Source organism: Prunus mume, linkage group LG5, assembly GCF_029339155.1.
Source record: "Prunus mume cultivar Tortuosa linkage group LG5, ASM2933915v1, whole genome shotgun sequence".
Taxonomy (NCBI): domain Eukaryota; kingdom Viridiplantae; phylum Streptophyta; class Magnoliopsida; order Rosales; family Rosaceae; genus Prunus; species Prunus mume.
In genome coordinates this window covers 13,089,134-13,107,428 of record NC_142702.1, presented here as the reverse complement: position 1 = coordinate 13,107,428, position 18,295 = coordinate 13,089,134, and the positions used below count along the sequence as shown (strand labels likewise).

At 38.5% G+C, this 18,295-nt stretch overlaps 1 protein-coding gene and 1 pseudogene across 1 annotated transcript; one reads left to right on the top strand and one right to left on the bottom strand.

The window, feature by feature from the left end:
* Positions 1-4,128: 4,128 nt before the first annotated feature.
* On the bottom strand, positions 4,129-5,459 carry LOC148916983 (uncharacterized). The gene is made up of 2 exons (XM_089053114.1): positions 5,134-5,459; positions 4,129-5,043 (listed from the first exon to the last, which is right to left on the bottom strand). Exons 1-2 carry the CDS (start codon positions 5,428-5,430, stop codon positions 4,231-4,233), a joined length of 1,110 nt encoding a protein of 369 aa, XP_088909240.1. The 5' UTR covers positions 5,431-5,459; the 3' UTR covers positions 4,129-4,230.
* Positions 5,460-14,085: 8,626 nt separating this feature from the next.
* Positions 14,086-14,596, top strand: LOC148916982 (uncharacterized; annotated as a pseudogene).
* The last annotated feature ends 3,699 nt before the right edge of the window (positions 14,597-18,295 follow it).

Sequence of the window (18,295 nt, the reverse complement as noted above, 5' to 3'; positions counted from 1 at the left end):
GAGTCTCGGGAGGAAGTTGGGAGGCGGACTCTTGAAGAACCAACTGGCTCCTCTCCACCATCGTCGTCTGCTTAACATTACATAAAATATAAATTCAAAAATGCATATAAATTGAAAGTGTAACATAAGAATTAAAAATACATAATACTTACATGAAGGGACTCGGCCAACTCATTCCCAGGGCGAACATAAACGTCACCAAAGACGTCGATCTCTGGGAATTTCAATTAATTGAACAAGAGAAGAAAAATATTAGTATGAACAAAAGAAATTAATAATAATGACGTATTAAAAATTAAATATAAATTATATTATTCTTACCCGACGCCGTGCATCCATCCTATATGAGAAGGGCCTGGAGCCGGAATGGTGAAGAAGAGTCTTCTTCTTCCTATTGCCCTTATTCACTTGGGCTTTATTCTGTTACACAAAAAATAAAACATAATAATTGAACTATAAATAAATTAAATAATAATGAGATATAAAAAATAAAATAAACATTAAACAAATATTATGAAAAGAATACCACATAATCGGGCGCCTGAAAATGAGCGCAGAGCCACGCCCAACTATCCTCCCGCCCCTCAAGCTCCTTCGGGCAACCCTCCTGAAGAGCGACTTCCGGATCATCAAACGCCTGGAAATGGTGGTGCAAGTCGCTCTTCCACTGCTTGTACCTCTCACCGAAGAGTCTGTTGACGTACGCCAAAGTCTCCTCGTTGATGTCCTCTAAGTCGTAGTTCGTCTGCAATAAATTGATTACATACATTAAGTAATAGAAATATATAAAGTTTGAAAGAAAAATAATTAAAAGATAGGAAAAATACCGACAACTGGCCGCGAACTTGCATCTTGATCTCGTCAGGTATGACCTTCCAAGACTTCCATTGCATCGGGCAATGGGTCCGAACGACGTGCCCAATGTCGTGGGCCAAGGAGCTATGCAAATCCGCCGTCGGTGCAGCCCGATGGCGCTCGTCATATCCGATGTCGATACGATCGTTGGTCACCCGGGTGACCTTCGCCGTCTTCACCGCCGACACGGCCCTCGGGTGTTCCTCTTGGCTGCAAAGGAATATGACAATATTGTTACATATACAATCAAATTGAACCATAAAATTCCCAATTAAAAAAATGTTTAAAAAAATGAAAGGGGAAGGGTATTACAGGTGCCCCGAGGCACCAGATAATCGATGGATGTGGTGTCGGTGGTGGAAGCGGGCGGTGTCGCCGCCTAGCGCTAAGAGGCTGCACCACCGAAGAAGATGATGATGCAGCCGCTGGGATCCCCAGGACCAGCTAGCACGTGGTCTGCTCCATCGATCTTTGGAGCGGTGGCGGTGATACGGCCGAGCCGGGCTCGAACTTCGGTGTAGCCGTCACCGCCCTACGACGTCTAATCAAGTCTGACATCTGCACAATTTCATTAATCCAATGTAGCACATACAATGTCAGTAAAGAATTGAACTAACTAATTAAAATCATAGTTTGACCTAGGGTTTGCGATTTCGGAGTATCCGGGACTCCGATCCACAATCCGTCGATTCCTAAACGATCCTATAAATACATGGTACAACATACGTGAGTTTCAGCTCGATCCAACGGTCCGAACATATCAAACCCTAAAATCGCACAATAGGTTCGAACCGTTCGAGACTCAAACGATAACCAAATTCCAATCCGAGCACACCTACGCGCTCGTGACAACGAAATGTTTGCACTGGGACAAAATGCCCTATGGCACAAGATACCCCACGCGCCACCACACGCGCCGGCAGCGTGGGTGCCCTAAGCGATAACAATCACCGGGAAATCCTAAAAATTAAGGGCCAAGGTTCCTACCCTAAGTTGAAAACATCAATTGGAGGTTCTTTTGTTCTCGGACTTACCCCGAAAAACGGACGGAAGTGGCCGGAATTTCAATTTCAAAACCGGCCAAAACCTAGGGTTTCAAATTGACTACCCTATGCACACAATGAATCAAATCCTACACAACCATCAGCTAGAGCATGAAAAATAGCCCAGAAAGCATACCTCAATTGCCGGATTTGGTGCCCCGAGGAGAGAGAACAACGGCAGCGGAGATTCGGCCTAAACGGAGCAATTCACAACGGCAGGGATGGACGGGCACGGCGGAGAAGCTCCTGGGTTCGACGGTGGCGACCGCAGGTCTGATTTGGGGCGGATTAGGGGCTGAGGTCACGGCGGAGAGATTTGGGAGGTTTTAGGGTTAGGTTTCAGAAATTGGGGACGAAGGAGAAGATCGCGATTTTCAGAATACTTATTCGACTTTGCGCGACGAATAACGATATCCGTCGCACAAACTTCATTAAAATAACCTTTGCGCGACGCAAAAATAAACTTTTCGTCGCGCAATATTATAAAAATTTGACCTTTGCGTGACTAAAAACTTGATTTCGTCGCGCAAAGTTGTCCAATTACCAAAATTTTGGGATTTGATTTTGCGCAGGAAAAATCAACGCAAAGAGATTGCGCGAAATGGACGTATGTTCGCCGCAAAAGGATTTTGATAAAAAATTTCACTAAGTCTTTGGAGCGGGGAGGAAAATTTTTGAATGAGATTGCGCGACGAATGGGCGTGTGTTAAATCGCGCGCAAAGCTTTTGATAAAAAAATTTCACTAAGTCTTTGGAGCGGAGAGGGAGGGAAATTTTTCAATGAGATTGCGCGACGAATGTACGTTGTTAAATCGCCGCAAACCGCTTTTGATAAAAAATGTCACTAAGTCTGGAGCGGAGAGGGAGGGAAATTTTTCAATGAGATTGCGCTACGAATGTACGTTTGTTCGTCGCGCAAAGCGGCTTTGATAAAAAATTTCACTAAGTCTTTGGAGCGGAGAGGGAGGGAAATTTTTCAATGAGATTGCGCGACGAATGTACGTGTGTTAAATCGCGCGCAAACGGCTTTTGATAAAAAATTTCACTAATGGATTATTAATGATTTCGCGCGACGAATGAATTTTTTTTGTCGCATATGGTTTGCGCGACGCGTAAGTGTCTCTTCGTCGCGCAAAACCGTACCCTAGTACCCTAAACCCTAAAACCTGTACCCTAAGCCCTAAACCCGAACTCCTGAACTAGTTTCAATGATCCAACCGGCAATCTTCTTTTTTCATAGTTCAAGATCGTATACGTCAAAAATCATAATGAATGAACATTCAGAGATTGAGGAACGGGACAAAACGTTTCGACGGTTGTAAACAAATTGTCCCGATTCAACGGTGATTTTAGCTCCGATCTTGAAAATTTTTTACAGCTGCGGTTCTTGACCCTATATGAATACAGAGATGTAATTCGATCTTCAATTTCAGATATTTACAGTACAAGACATCACATAATCGTATGTTTGACTGAAGGAATGTATAAAGAAATTATTCAGTTTTTATGAATATTGTGTTTTTATGCAATACGCATTCTAGGAAACTAGTTTCAGTAATCTAGCCGTCAAATATGTTTGTTTATACTTCGAGATCTTATACGTCAAAAATGAGAAAAAAAAAACATTCAGAGCTCAAGTAACGGGATAAAACGTTTCGACGGTTATAAACGAAAAGTCATGATTTAACGGTTATTTTGACTCTAATTTTGATGATTTTTTACAGCTATACTGTTTAACCCTATGTGAATACAGTGAACTACTTCGATCGTCAATTTCAACTATATACGTGTGTATAATTCAGAAATATATATATGTATATGTTTGCGCGACGGAGACTATTTTTCATCGCGCTAAAGATACTTGCGCGACGATATTATTTGTCGCGCAAATTATAGAGTATGCGCGACGTGTACGTTATCCGTCGCGCAAACATTGCGCGACAATTATGCCTTCGTCGCGCAAGATTATTTGTATTCACATATTATTAATCTGAAGTATTATACATTACATATAATTACTTGTATGAAAGTATGATTTATTATATTTTCTTTCGATTTCAGAATGGAAGGATTGTTGATAATCTTATGTTCTTTGTATTCATTTTTTCGGTTATATGGTTTTCATTTTTTAAAAGTTTTTTGTGAAAATAAATTTAAACTTTATGATACAAATTAGTTGGCTATATTTATTTACCAATGGTTTATAACTACAATTATTTTAATAATGTTTCACTTGGTATCATATATAATGTTTGGATATAACAAGTACATATATGAAAACATTTGCATTACACAAAATATGTCCACTAACATAATAAAATTACAATAAAAATTAATCATTCATCATCTGAACTATAATAACTTTCGTTATCGTTGCTATCATCACTTTCGGTCTCCCAATCCTCTTCCTCCTCCTCCTCTCCGCCTCCTCTATAACTACATCATCGTCGTTGCTCGGGCCAACTGCAACATCATATCGCGGAAGATCACCGAGGTCAATTGTAATTGACTGAATCGGTATTTCGATTGAAGACACTCCTTGTATTTGAAATGGCTCTTGTATAACATTAGTATCTCGAAGTGTTTCCGCATCATTTTCCATTGAAGATTCTAAACGTTGGTCAGCTACATTGTTGACGTTGTTGTCAGTTGGGTCTAGTTCTGGTATAGCATACACGTTCCTGTGATCCATCTTTTGAACAACGTTCCAACCGCTTCCGGCTTTAGGGTCATCTAGATACACAATTTGTGTTGCCATGTTTGCCAAAATATAAGGGTCGTCATCATACCAAGTTCTGTTCATGTTCACAGATAGTAAGCCATGATCGATTTTAACACTTCCCGGCCTATTTGGGTTGGTGTCAAACCATCGACACTTAAACATGATCACTTGGTATCGATCTTTGTAAAGCAATTGCACGACAGTTGTGAGTTTGCCATAGAAATCAATGTCCGTACTTTCGCCTCCACCTGGGACATGGACACCGCTGTTTTGCGTACACAACTTGTCATCTCGTGCTTCGGCCAAAAATTTGACACCGTTGACATTACAACCCGAGAACAATTCAGCGCGAATCGGGCCAAACGCCAAGTTATATAACTCATCACTGTAAGTTGGGGAATTCGATGATTTCAACTTATTCACCTAATATTATACAAAACCATTCATATGTTAGTCTGACAAAATCTATTAACAAAATTTATATTTCTCAAATAACAAACACTGATAACTTACAGAATCCAAAAACCATTGTGGAAACAATTCACGGTGTTTCTGAGCAACCAAATGTGATGGATGTTCTCGCTTCATCATCTCTTCATGCTCATATAAGTATCCCATGATCTCATCACAATTGTTCAGTACGAACCAATGCGCTACCTCCATGTCATTTCTAGAAAACGACTCTCCGCGTCCAGGATCTCCGAAGGGTCGTGCGCTTTGGGCAAAAACAGAAAGTTTTTCATTTCTCATACCTCCATCATGATTGCGCTGAGGACGATTGAAAACCGTCTCCACATCTTTTAAATACATTCCGCAGAAAGTAAGCGACTCATATTGAACCCAAGCCTCTACGATTGATCCTTCGGGCCATGCGTACACTTTTTTTCAGCTCTCCGAGAAGCCTGCCAAAATAAAACGATATGATTGAAATTAGCAAGCATGTGATAATGATGCATACACAAATGATAATGATTATATACCTTTCTATTGGATACATCCAGCGATAGTTGATGGACCAGCAAGTAATGCCTCTTCTGGCAAGTGAACCATCACGTGCATCATACTTGTGAAGAAAGCTGGAGGAAATATCATCTCAAACTTGCATAGGACTTGGACAATGTCATGGCGCAACTGAAACATGTCCGTTTTTCGCAAAGTTTTCGCCGTCAGTTGGGAAAAAAATCTGGACAACAAAATGATTGGCTTCACTACATCTTCCGGCAATAGGTGTCGAATACCAACAGGAAGTAGGCGTTGCATAAACACATGGCAGTCATGGCTTTTAAGTCCAGTAAATTTACCCGTCAACATTCACACAACGTGCGATATTAGAAGCATACCCATCGGGAAACTTTACTGACGATACAAACTTTAGAAACTCTTTCTTGTCATTCGGTTTCATAGAAAAGAATGCAAGATCCCTTCTAGCTTTATCATTGTCCCTATTCATCCATAAACCCCTTCGTATGCCCATTCTTTCCAAATCAAGACGAGCTTTGATCGTGTCCTTTGTCTTCCCCTCGATATCTAGAATCGTGCCCACCAATGTGTCGAATACATTTTTCTCAACATGCATCACATCTAGATTGTGCCTCAATTTTAGTTTCGACCAATATGGGAGCTCAAAAAACATAGGTTTGTGCGTCCAGTTCATATGTGTAGAAGGTCCGATACGACTAACTGTTTTCCCGAAGGGAGCAAAATCCAACCGGTTAAGCTGGTCCAATATCTCATCACCGGACCATTCTCTGGGTCTAAGGCGACGCTCAGTGTTCCCGTCGAACTCTTTATCTTTTTCCCTCCACTCATGGTCCCATGGCAACCATCTCCGATGACCAAGGTAACAAACTTTTCCAGCATGCCAACCAGAAGTTACATCTTCCTTGCATACAGGACATGCCATATAACCTTTTGTGCTCCACCCAGAAACCATTGCATATGCTGGGAAATCATTCACACCACATAACTGCTGCCCGTAAAGTGAACATCTTCCCAGCTTGATTTATCGTACGCGAACACCGTTTGTCCACAAATCCTTCACTCATCAACCAGCGGCCTTAAGTAAACATCGATTGACCTCCCAGGATCCTCGTTATCAAAACAGTCATCATCATGTATTCTTTTTTCATGCATTTCCAAGGCGGCAAATTATATGGGAATACGAAAATCGGCCAAGTGCTGTGGTGTTGGTTTAGAACCTCATACGGATTGAATCCGTCAGTGGCAAGTCCCAATCTAACATTTCGGGGATCAGCAGCAAACTCGGGAACGTTCGATCGAACTCTTTCCATGCCTCCCCATCTGCAGGATGCCGCATCACATCATCGTCTACCCGTTTTTCCTGATGCCATCTCATGTCTGTGGCGTATGCGTCGACATATACAATCGCTGCAACCTAGGTTTCAGGGGCAAATAACGCATGACTTTTTGTGGGATCTTAGTCGTCCTATTCTGAGATGTCATCTTGAACCTCGACTCATTGCATATAGGACATGTATCCAACGATTCATGCTCTTTGTAGAATAACATGCAATTGTTTTTGCAAGCATGGATTTTTTCATAACCCAATCCAAGACCATTCAACACCTTCTGCGCCTGTTTATGATCTTTCGGCAAACAATTGTCCGTCGGAAGCATTCTCTTGAAAACCCAGAAAAAGTAATCGAAACACAGGTTTGACATACGATACTTTATTTTTCCGTGCATTAGCTCCACAATGGCCGTGAGAACGGAAAAGCTCTCGCACCCCGGGTATAACTCTTGGTTGGCATTTTTTAACAATTTCTCATATTGTTCAAACTCCGCACTGTCTATTGGTGTAGGCACATCATCTTGCTCTTCTTGATTCATGTTGGTCGATGCAAATGGAAAAACATCCTGTATAACATCCATGACTTCATCATTACCATCCACAATAGGTTGAACATTGTCCACTCTTGTGGCATTTGAAGACGAAGCATGCTCTAATTGTTCCCCGTGAAGGTTCCAAATGCTATATGTCTCAATCATTCCATTCCTTACTAAATGAAATCCAACATTTTCAATTGTCTCCCATAACGTGTTGTTGCACCTCCTACAAGGACAACGGATTCTAGTTGCACCCGGGTTGTGTCTACGTGCAAACTCAATAAAATCCTCGATTCCATCCAAGTATTCGTCTGCGCATCTGTTCGGGTTTTGTATCCACCTTCTGTCCATAATTCCTGAAACCAGAATCACAACACAACAATCACAACAACTTCATACGAAGTTATAATGTCACCTTATGCCTCCGGTAAGGGTCCTATCCCATTCGGGAATGCATACTCCTGCCACGTAACCTACGACTACATGAGATTAGATTTCGACGTGGATGAATTTCGCCACATCTCGCTCATTCTTGAGGTGGCCATAGGTATAAATACCTATGTACCACCCGAAGAACGTACCGAGATGACAACGAAATATCCACAATCGAAACCTAATCCTGTAGCCATAGATTACGTGACAACACTATGCATTACCAAACTGTCCAAATAATGGGACAATTCAAGAATTAATTGGACCGCAGTCATGCATTACGCATCCATGCACGAAATCCAACTAATCTCGAACGGGAAACTAAGTGTTACTAAACATAAAAATAAAAGCACGAAGTTAATTTCAATTAACTTCGTACATCACAACAGATTGTACTACGTTACGCACAACATAATATAAATATAACTTCACAAGAACATTTTAAACATATATAAAACAAATAAAATACCTTCTCAATCGTTCTCCACCAATCGCTAATTCGAATATCCCTAACGAAAACAAATTAAAAAACCTTAGTACGAACTTAAATTAATACTTTTAAACTGATGACGAAAAATACTTACCCAATCAATGTATTGAAATCCCAACAGCAGCAGAGAGGTTGAGAGAGAGGCAGAGGCAGAATGCTTTGTTTTTGCATTCTGCCTCTGCAATGGCAGAATTCTAATATGAAGAAGAAGGACTTTGCGCGACGAACATACTTATTCGTCGCGCAAACTTCCCGTCAAAATTATTCGTCGCGCAAACACATTTTTTCGTCGCGCAAACACCTGCCGACATCTAACTTTTTGCGCGACGCTGGTACTTTCCGTCGCGCAAAATTTCGTCGCGCAACATTGTCGCGCAAAAACAAAATTCCGTCGCGCAAAAAAAAAAATCCCACCTAGGTCATTTTTGGCGCCAAAAATAAAATATCTCTTGTTCTCTTACGCGACGAAACGTCTTTCCGTCGCTAAATCGTGGATCGTCCTATTTGCGCGACGGAGTATGTGTTCGTCGCGCATTGTTCCTTCAGCGACAATATTTCTCGTCGCGCAAATGTTTCGCGCTAAAAATTTCCCCGCTTTTTAACTCTGTTTGCGCGAAAAATTTGTTTTGTCGCGCATATACATTTTGCGACGAAAAAGTTTGGTGGCGCAAATTTTCAGTGGATTGAGCGACGAATATATATTTTCGTCGCGCAAGTATTGTTTGCGCGACGAGTTGTTCTTCGTCGCGCAATATTTCGTCGCGCAAATAATGAAACGTAGTAGTGTTTGTAATTAGCGATTGGTGGAGAACGCTTGAGAATGTATTTTATTCGCTTTATATTTTATGAATATAAAATTAATTATACTATGTTAAACTTAGTTTGTTATGTTTATGTTTTTTTTGTGAAATTATATTTATATTATGTTGTTAGATTGTGCGTAACGTAGCACAATGTGTTGTAATGTACGAAGTTAATTGAAACTAAAGTAAAAGGTCAAGAAACTAAAGTCTGTAAACTTGTTAAGTCTTTATATGGACTTAAACAAGCTCCAAAACAATGGCATCAAAAGTTTGATCATACAATGATGTCACACAGATTTAAGATCAATGAATGTGACAAGTGTATTTACATAAAAAACAACAAGAATTCTTGTGTTCTTGTATGTTTATATGTTGATGACATGCTCATAATGGGAATGACTAAGGATGCGATAAATTCTACAAAGAAGATGTTGAATTCAAGTTTTGACATGAAAGACTTAGGTCAAGCTGATGTCATATTGGGAATTCAAATCAAAAGAAATAATGATGGGTATATTCTTACTCAATCCCATTATGCAGAAATTTTTTTAAGAAAGTTTGGTCAATTTAACTGCAAACCTGTTGTGACTCCTTTTGATGTAAATTGCAAGTTAAAAAAGAATAGTGGAGATGCAATTTCCCAATTGGAGTATTCCCAAGTAATTGGGAGCCTAATGTATTTAATGAATTCTACTAGGCCAGACTTAGCTTATTCAGTAAGCAGGCTTAGTAGATACACAAGCAATCCTGGACATGATCATTGGGAGGCACTAATCAAGGTGCTAAGATATTTGAAATACACCCAAGATTATGGATTGCACTACACTAGATATCCACTAGTTCTAGAAGGCTATAGTGATGCAAATTGGATTTCTAACAGTACAGAAACCAAATCAACTAGTGGATATGTATTTACATTAGGTGGAGCTGCAGTATCTTGGAAATCCTCTAAATAGACGTGTATAGCACGCTCTACAATGGAATCAAAGTTTGTAACCTTAGATAAAGCTGCTGAAGAAGCAGAATGGCTGAGAAACTTCCTAGAGGACATTCCAATGTGGCCTAAGCCTGTGACAACAATTTGTATACATTGTGATAGTATGGCAGCACAAGCAAGAGCCAAGAGTGGTGTATACAATGGAAAGTCAAGACATATCAGGCGTAGGCATAATACAATTAGACAATTGCTCTCAAATGGAATTATATCCATTGACCATGTGAAGTCAAAGGAAAATATTGCAGATCCTTTGACAAAAGGCCTACCAAGAGAGCAAATCAAATTTACATCGAGGGGAATGGGATTGAAGCCAATCCAATGAATCAAACCTGACGGAAACCTAACCTAGTTGATTGGAGATCCCATGGTCTAGGTTCAATAGGCAAACTGGTTGGGTAAGATTCAAAATTTGAACACAGAATTTAACTCATTCCTATGATGATTAGTGTGTTGTCTGTTGATGTGAAGGTTATGCTTTGCATTTAATGACACTAATATCTTATTAAGAGGAGTTTAGGCAGAAAACTCTTAATTGGTGTCACCTATATGGGAGTAAATGTGGGGTCGCATTTATGAGAACGGAAAATAAAAGGTTAAGTTCTCTAAAGCTCTCATGAAACCTGGGATATGTTCAGGACCAAAATGAACAAAAACGTATGAACTAACGTTTGTTAAGATGTTATATGTGTGAGACATATTGTCTAGGTTTACTATAACGGTGAACAGTTCAAGATCAACTATATCCATTGCGTCATCAAGTAAATCCGATATGTTTTCACTAGGGTAAGTTCAAGTCCAAAAGACACTTTTCCTGATGTATATAACATCTGTTTCCTCTCAAATGCATTACATACATTTAGCAGTAAAAGTATAACATTTCAAATGTGGGGTCTAGAATTTCGATTCAAATGTGGGGTATTGTTGGAAGTTTGAATGAAATTCAAGAACCTTTGTCCCACATTGGTAGAAAGTAGAAAGAGTGAGGTCCTCATAAGTGTGGCCACACTTAGTAAATGGAAGTAGGCCAAGTGGAAGCAATTTGGGCTTCAAAATCGATTTGGGCTTTAATGATAAAAAAGATGGGCCTTGGGCCTTGGGGCACTTGGGCACTTTCAGATTTAAAATTACTTTTTGGTTTCGAATTAATAATTTTTTATTAATTCGGATTAGTTTGATTAACTATTTTTTAACAGTTGTGACTTTTCTAATAAGGTTTCAGAAGTTTATTTAAATCAAATAAGGCCTCATACATTCAACACAGAAAAAAGCATTCACAAGCATCTCATCTTGTCTGAGAGGAAAACAAACAACGTTCGCCAGATTCTAAGTCCGAGTGCTAGGGCTTAGAATACAGATAGTTGAATCCTGGGAGGCAGTCATCTGTAGAACTTCAAGCACCGAGAAGGGGTGAAATTACTGTCTTTAGGACATTGCATCAAATCTGCAAGCCTCTATCTCGAATTCAAGTCAGTTTCATTTATTGTTATATACTGTATTCTGTATTACAGTTTATTGTAAATTCTATTTATATAATTGTTTTAATTAGTCACTGATTGTTGTTTTTCCAACAGAAACAAAGCAAAAGAAAAGACCAGTCTTAGATAACTCACCCATTGCCACGAATTCCATTGTTTTGCCTATAAAACAAAAACATAATTTCAAAATCATATTGTCATGTTTGTGAAAATGACCTTGAACCAGCAGGTGGTAGATTATCATATTGGTCATCAAGTTTGCAAATATAATTTACTGAAACTCTACAAAATTGAGGAGAATATATGTGAAACAAATCCTTACTTGCTATCCTCAAGTGAATACATTCAACTTCACTTTTGATGTCATTCTTGTTCTATCTACACCTCTTGCCCTCTGCTTCACTTTCGGTACAATTTGGTTCAGACCATTTGAAGCGAAGAATATAGCTGTCACCTCCAACCCAAGTCCCAAATGGAACTGATAAAACATCATACATCCTTGTACAAGACTGTAGGGCAGTGAAGTGCTGAAATAATTGATAAAAACATCATACATCCTTGTACAAGACTGTAAGGCGAGAGGAAAACGAGAGAGGAGAGATAACTAAGTTAACGGCGTCAGTTGGAAAAAAATTAGGAAATAAGCTGGTGTAATCAGGTTTCAGAAATAGTGTGCTGAAATGATCAGGCTACAAATTGTGTTCTAATATAATCACTTGGGGACGTGAAATGACCAAAGTGCCCTCCATACAAAAGCAGATCTATTATGGAGCTATTGGCCATTGATTGCTGACCAAAAACTTCTGACCTCGCTCTCTGCGTTCTCTCTTCCTCTCTCAGCATTTTATCTCTCCACCGTCGCTCCATGACCACCACCACTCTGTTTCTCCCACTCTCGCGAAACCCATCCCTGTGTCAATTTCTCAACAAAAAACTCAATCTTTATCCCCTATCTAGGGGTATCTGGTCTTACAAGTCCAACCCAGAAAAATAAAAGCTTAGCCAAAGCCTTACATGTCCTTTAAGTTTTAATCCTTTATATTTTCTTTCCTGAGAAGAAATAATGGACACAATGGACAAATCATAGTCGATTTGCTGCCTTCTGATAGCATTTACTTCATTGTGGGAATCATTAACAAGAAGCTCGATGTGAATAAGTTCCAAAATGTCCATTCTTGCCGCAATGGGCTATCAGATTCTTGTCTCGGATCGTTGAAACGGGGCATCCAGGTATTTATTTATAACCTTTCTGTTCTGATTACATTTGGACCTTTGCGTTTCTATTTTTATTGAAATCTTTTTGTGAGCTTTTCAATATGTGTGTTTCTTTTGGGATTCTTTCAATTATCTGTTTCTGGGTTGTTGTTCTATTGGTCCTGCTCTCACGTAGATGAGCAATTGCATATGGATTTATAGTGCTGGAGCTAAATAAGATATATTAAGGTATATTTTAAATCTTGGAGTGGTCTTCTTTACTAAAAATAGGATCAGTTTTCTTTGTAAAGATTCCCCCTTGTTTATGTGTATGTATGTGCATACATACAGCTCTTGATATTTATCAGAGGTTTATTTCATAGGTGATTTACTTAGACAGACTCTGCTTTTGAATACTTATGTAATATAGTAGTAGAGTGCTCATTTGTGTGGTGATTGCAGGACTAATTCCCTGTGCAGTGACCATTTGTGTGGTGATTGTAGGACTAGTTCCCTATGCAGCACAAGAGATTGAAACGTTTTCTGAAGATACGAGAAACAAGGTTTTTATGCCAAAGATTGGGGCACAAAGTTCGGATCTTGGCCGAGTTTCAGCTAGATTTTTGGTTGCTATTTCTCCTATTTGGTCAAAGACACTACTTGTGCAGAGACTCTTGCATTTATACGGAAGGGCTTATTTTATTTGGGCTTGATATATTATGCTTGAGGATTAAAAGAAGGAAATTTTTGGATATGCTTCAAAATCCCGCGTTTAGAACATTAATGAATCATCAAAAGGCTTCAGCTTTAGATGTTAATAAGGGATTGAATATGTATTAAGCAGAGTCTAGTGTATGGATCCCTGGTGGTGCTTTCCTCTTAGTCATTTACCTGTCAAATTCTGTGACTCATCTTTGATGTTCCTTGGAAAAAATCTTTCTTCTTTCATTGTTCTTTTGAGTTATTCCCATCTGTAACTTATCCTTGATGGATGCTTCTTCTTGCAGTTAACTTCATAGCTATAATAACATACCACATTTTGCCTGACAGTAGGATTTTCGGGTTGCTTATTGCCTAAGTTTTGTGCAAAAGAGCTATTTTCTTTTTCTTTTTTAATTCAAAAAGGGCTTTAATTTCTTTTCTTGGTTACTCAAAAAGAGTGTTTGTTTCTTCGTCCTTCTCATTCATCTTACTCCTTTTAAATTTTGGAATGCAGTGATCTCAACACCCTGATAGTGAAATGGCGAAATCACAAGGCATCACATTTTCTCCTCCTGCGCAGCAGCAAGGAAGCAAAAATGTTCAGACTGGATGTCCCCAGAATATACTCACCTTAAGCTTGACTAAAGGAAATACAACATATGATGAATTTAAACATGGATTCCCAACTGATGGCTTATCCACTGCATCCAATAAATGGCGGGGAAGCAATAGCCCTGATGGTTATGAGAGCATCCATGGAAAAGGAGCTGAGACTGATGAAGACAAGAAACATTAGTCAGAAAAATTGGCAGGTGATGGTGCAAGTTCAACTGTAGTGGACAAAGAGAAATGTGAAAGTGGGAAAGAAGAGAACATTAGTTCCCAAGGAACAGATTTACTGATGGATGTGAGAAAAAGAAGTATGGAAGAAGGGCAAAAAGCACTTAAGCTTGGTGTTTTACGGGGTTATGGTGCAAAGAAGCTAGGCAGAAGGGAGAGGGCATTGCTTCTCCGAATATTCTCTCTTCAATCATAGTTTGACTACTCTGGACATTATAGATTATATATAATTCATGTTAGGTTACATAGTTTTTTCTTTCGACATGATTGACAATCATATTGAATTCTCAATCTGAATGACATTTTCTTTTTTTATTTGGCCTCAGTCTGAATGGTATTGTTTTGTTTTTATTTATGATGACCATGAGTTTCATAGACCCCATTGGTTGATGGAATCTTGAGAGAGGTTTCCAAACCACAAAAATATTGTACTGCTACTGTTTACCCCACAAAATCATTGTCCCTACTTCCTTTTCATTTGTTGCAATGGCTGTTTAGCATTGATTGGTTTATTTATTTTGCTTTTGTTTTTGCCTCTGGTACTGTATTCATGTCTTTGCTTGCCAGTTCCCTTTTTGGGGTTTTCAAAGGTGTAGCTTTGGTGGTTTTCAATGTCACTGCTAGTGCATCTTCTTCTTATTTCTTGTCAAAGTTGATAGGGAGGCACATCACATTGTCTTCTCTATTAGGCCTGACAAGCTGCAGTTTTTCCCAAACCAGGTAAATTCAAATGTCTCAATATCTCTCATTGATAAGGGTCTCTCTCTCTCACAAACGAGCTACTTAAGTAGCTATCAAACGGTCAACAGCGAACGTTAAATACTGCACCATCATCACCCTCTTCACCAACCCACCTTGCTCACTGCATTTTTTGTACAAGAGCTCCACGGTTCGTGTAAGTTCTCATTGCTTCTTTGATCAATTTGGTTCGAGTTAGCTCAAAAAATTTAAACTGCAATGCTTCTAATTCTACTTTGAAAGATTGGAATGAAATGAGCAAGTTTCTTGGCGGTTGGCCCCCAATTCTGGAACTAATTATCTGGGATTAGTTCACTGCTCAAAACAATAAACATGCAATACAAAAACAATACGGTAGCAATAAACGAGCAATAAAGTGACAATAGACGAGCAATAAACATGCAATACAAAAACAATACGATAGCAATAAATGAGCAATAAAGTGACAATAGACGAGCAATAAAAATACAATAAACAAATTGTGGGCTTTTCTTTTTCTTGTGCAATTTGAAAAGAAAAGGGGAAAGAAACAGAAATTGTCAAGATAAAACTGCAAAAAGAAACAGAAAGTGATTATATCAGACATTTTCCCTTACAAAATTCTATACTGATAATGATAGCCACCCCAAGCTAAGGACGACTCGGCATAAATTAATACAACTTCAGTTAGACTATGACATTATACATATCCTTCGAAATACAATATATAAATTGCTGGCTCAAAGAAGAGTAACAAAATTTTGATTCCAAATCCAGCATTTCAGTACAAATTGATGACTATAATGTCTGCGTCCATCTTGAAGATGAAATTCTTTCCACCATCTTGGAGGCCTGACATAATGCTCTTTGATAGTCACCCACCCTTCTTTAAAAAAGTTCGTCTTTCCTCTGCAGGAAAAAAAGAAAACAGAAAAACCAAGATCAAGATCAATTGTCCTCCAAAAATATAGCTTAATTCTGCAGAAGATACTAGAGATGATTTAAGGCCATTATTACTCGAGGGCTATCCTTCAAGCTTAAGTAATTCATCATGCATCTGATCCATAATGAAGCTAAGGGAACTCCTGGGCATCTTCTTGTTTTAAAAAACAAAAATAGTTTCAATAGGCAAAAATAGTATCAAATTTTGGACAAGCTAGGTAAATACATCTCAGATATTAAAGATTGTAAGAATAAAAGAATCATGTACACATACACCCATACCTTGAATTACCAATGCTGGACTTCCATCCCTTGGATTTGAGGTTTTATCTACAATGACAAAAGTGGCCCCATTTTGGATCTATCCAAATTAACAATGAAGAGTGAAATGCAAAACATGATATGATTCGTCAAACTCTCAAAACTAGGTCAAAACATAATCAGGGTAAATGCCATAAGAAAGGCCATGACTGAAAACGCACTGACCCAATATCCTTTTTCTTTTTTCTTGATGTACCAATAGTACTTTTAGAAGGAAATAAATAAAACATATTCTTCCACTAACATATATAGACATGCCCACTCATTTTTATTTGGCCAAGGAATCCAGGTTCTTACACCCTAAAAATAGCTTAGGTAAAGATCAACCTATTTATTAAATGTCCACAGCCTCAAATTCACTGAGCTTCACATGGATATACAGTGCCTCTTCTATAGATTACTATTTTCCAATGACTTGACAACTTTTGCTCATCTTGGATCTTCTTTAATTACGAGGAAACTAAACCAAAAAAAGGTGAGAAAATATCATGAAAAGAAAGTTATTAGATACTGAGAAACCATTAAAGATTATACTCAAATATAAAATCTCTATAACACGTTTATCCAAAAGTCTCTATGACTCTTGTTTAATTCAATTGCAAGATCAAGCAGATTGTTATTACTCTTCACCACCACAGGAAAAAAAAAAGGAAAGGTAAAATATAAACATTCACAAATTACCTCATCAACTGCATTGTCAAGTAGATCTGCTATGGCTGAAAACAAGAATAAAAAAAGGAATGTACTGTCCTTGTCAAAAAGGAAAAAAGCACAACATACATAAAGTTGAATTCATTAACATATACATAAAGAAGAATGAAGTAAGATTGAATTTACCACAAAATGCCCATTTATGTGAAGTGGCATTTGAATGAAGGAACATTGGGTGGACATGTAGATAGTTTTTGCCATCTGTGATCCAGAAAGAGGAATGTCGTAGAACATACCATGCATAAACAATATTAGATGCAGAAGATTGCAAATATTGCATTGTATATGAAAAACCGAATCATCGAAACAAAAGTCATCACCAGAAAAATCATGAAAACTCGTGAAAGAGCCTCAACAGAATTAGTTGGCCTACTAATCAGACAATATATGCTTTAACCACCAATATTAGTAAAATTCCAGATGCACTACACTCAAGTACAAAATATAACAGTAGATAGTAGAATACTTTGAATTGTGACTTTAGAACCAATGCCATCATTGTAGTTCCCAGCTTTCCAAAATTGCCGACAAAGTGGTGCTGGAGAGCAAGGCGATGTATAAGAAAGGCCAGTATCATCCACTGGTGACTGCCCTTGGTCTAATATACTAGAGCTACTGTGACCAGTACTTAGAGCATTTGAGCTCCTATTTTCTTCAGATACTCGTATTGCACATGGGGTTTTTGACTTTTGATGCTTCACAAGTAGAGCCTTATTGTTCTCATTCTGTTGCAATTTTCTTGCAACGAGACTGGCTCCAACTTAACAGGTTTCACATCAACCTCTCCAAGTTCATCATCGCTGGATAAATCTACAATGTCTGTTAAGGTCATCCTGCACACTAAAACAGAAATTAAACATGCATGCAACCAGGTAAGCATTTTAAATAAACAATGGGCATAACTCCTACAACACCATAACATCAAAAAGCAAGCAGGACATGAAAATTCAAATTCAAAAACCCAAGACATTGACAGATCAACAAAGATTAAATAAAGTCTTTTTCATAAGGTGTTTTACTCAATGGAGAAGCAACAAGTCAAAATTACACCAAACTCAATCATGTAACCTGATCTTCTTTTGGTAAGAAAATGAAAATTTATTAAAGAAAGAAAAAAACGATTACAAAAACAAATGGACAATAGATCCTTCGGAAACAAATTTAAGCTAATAACATCCCAAGAGAAACAAGAAAACAGGCACAA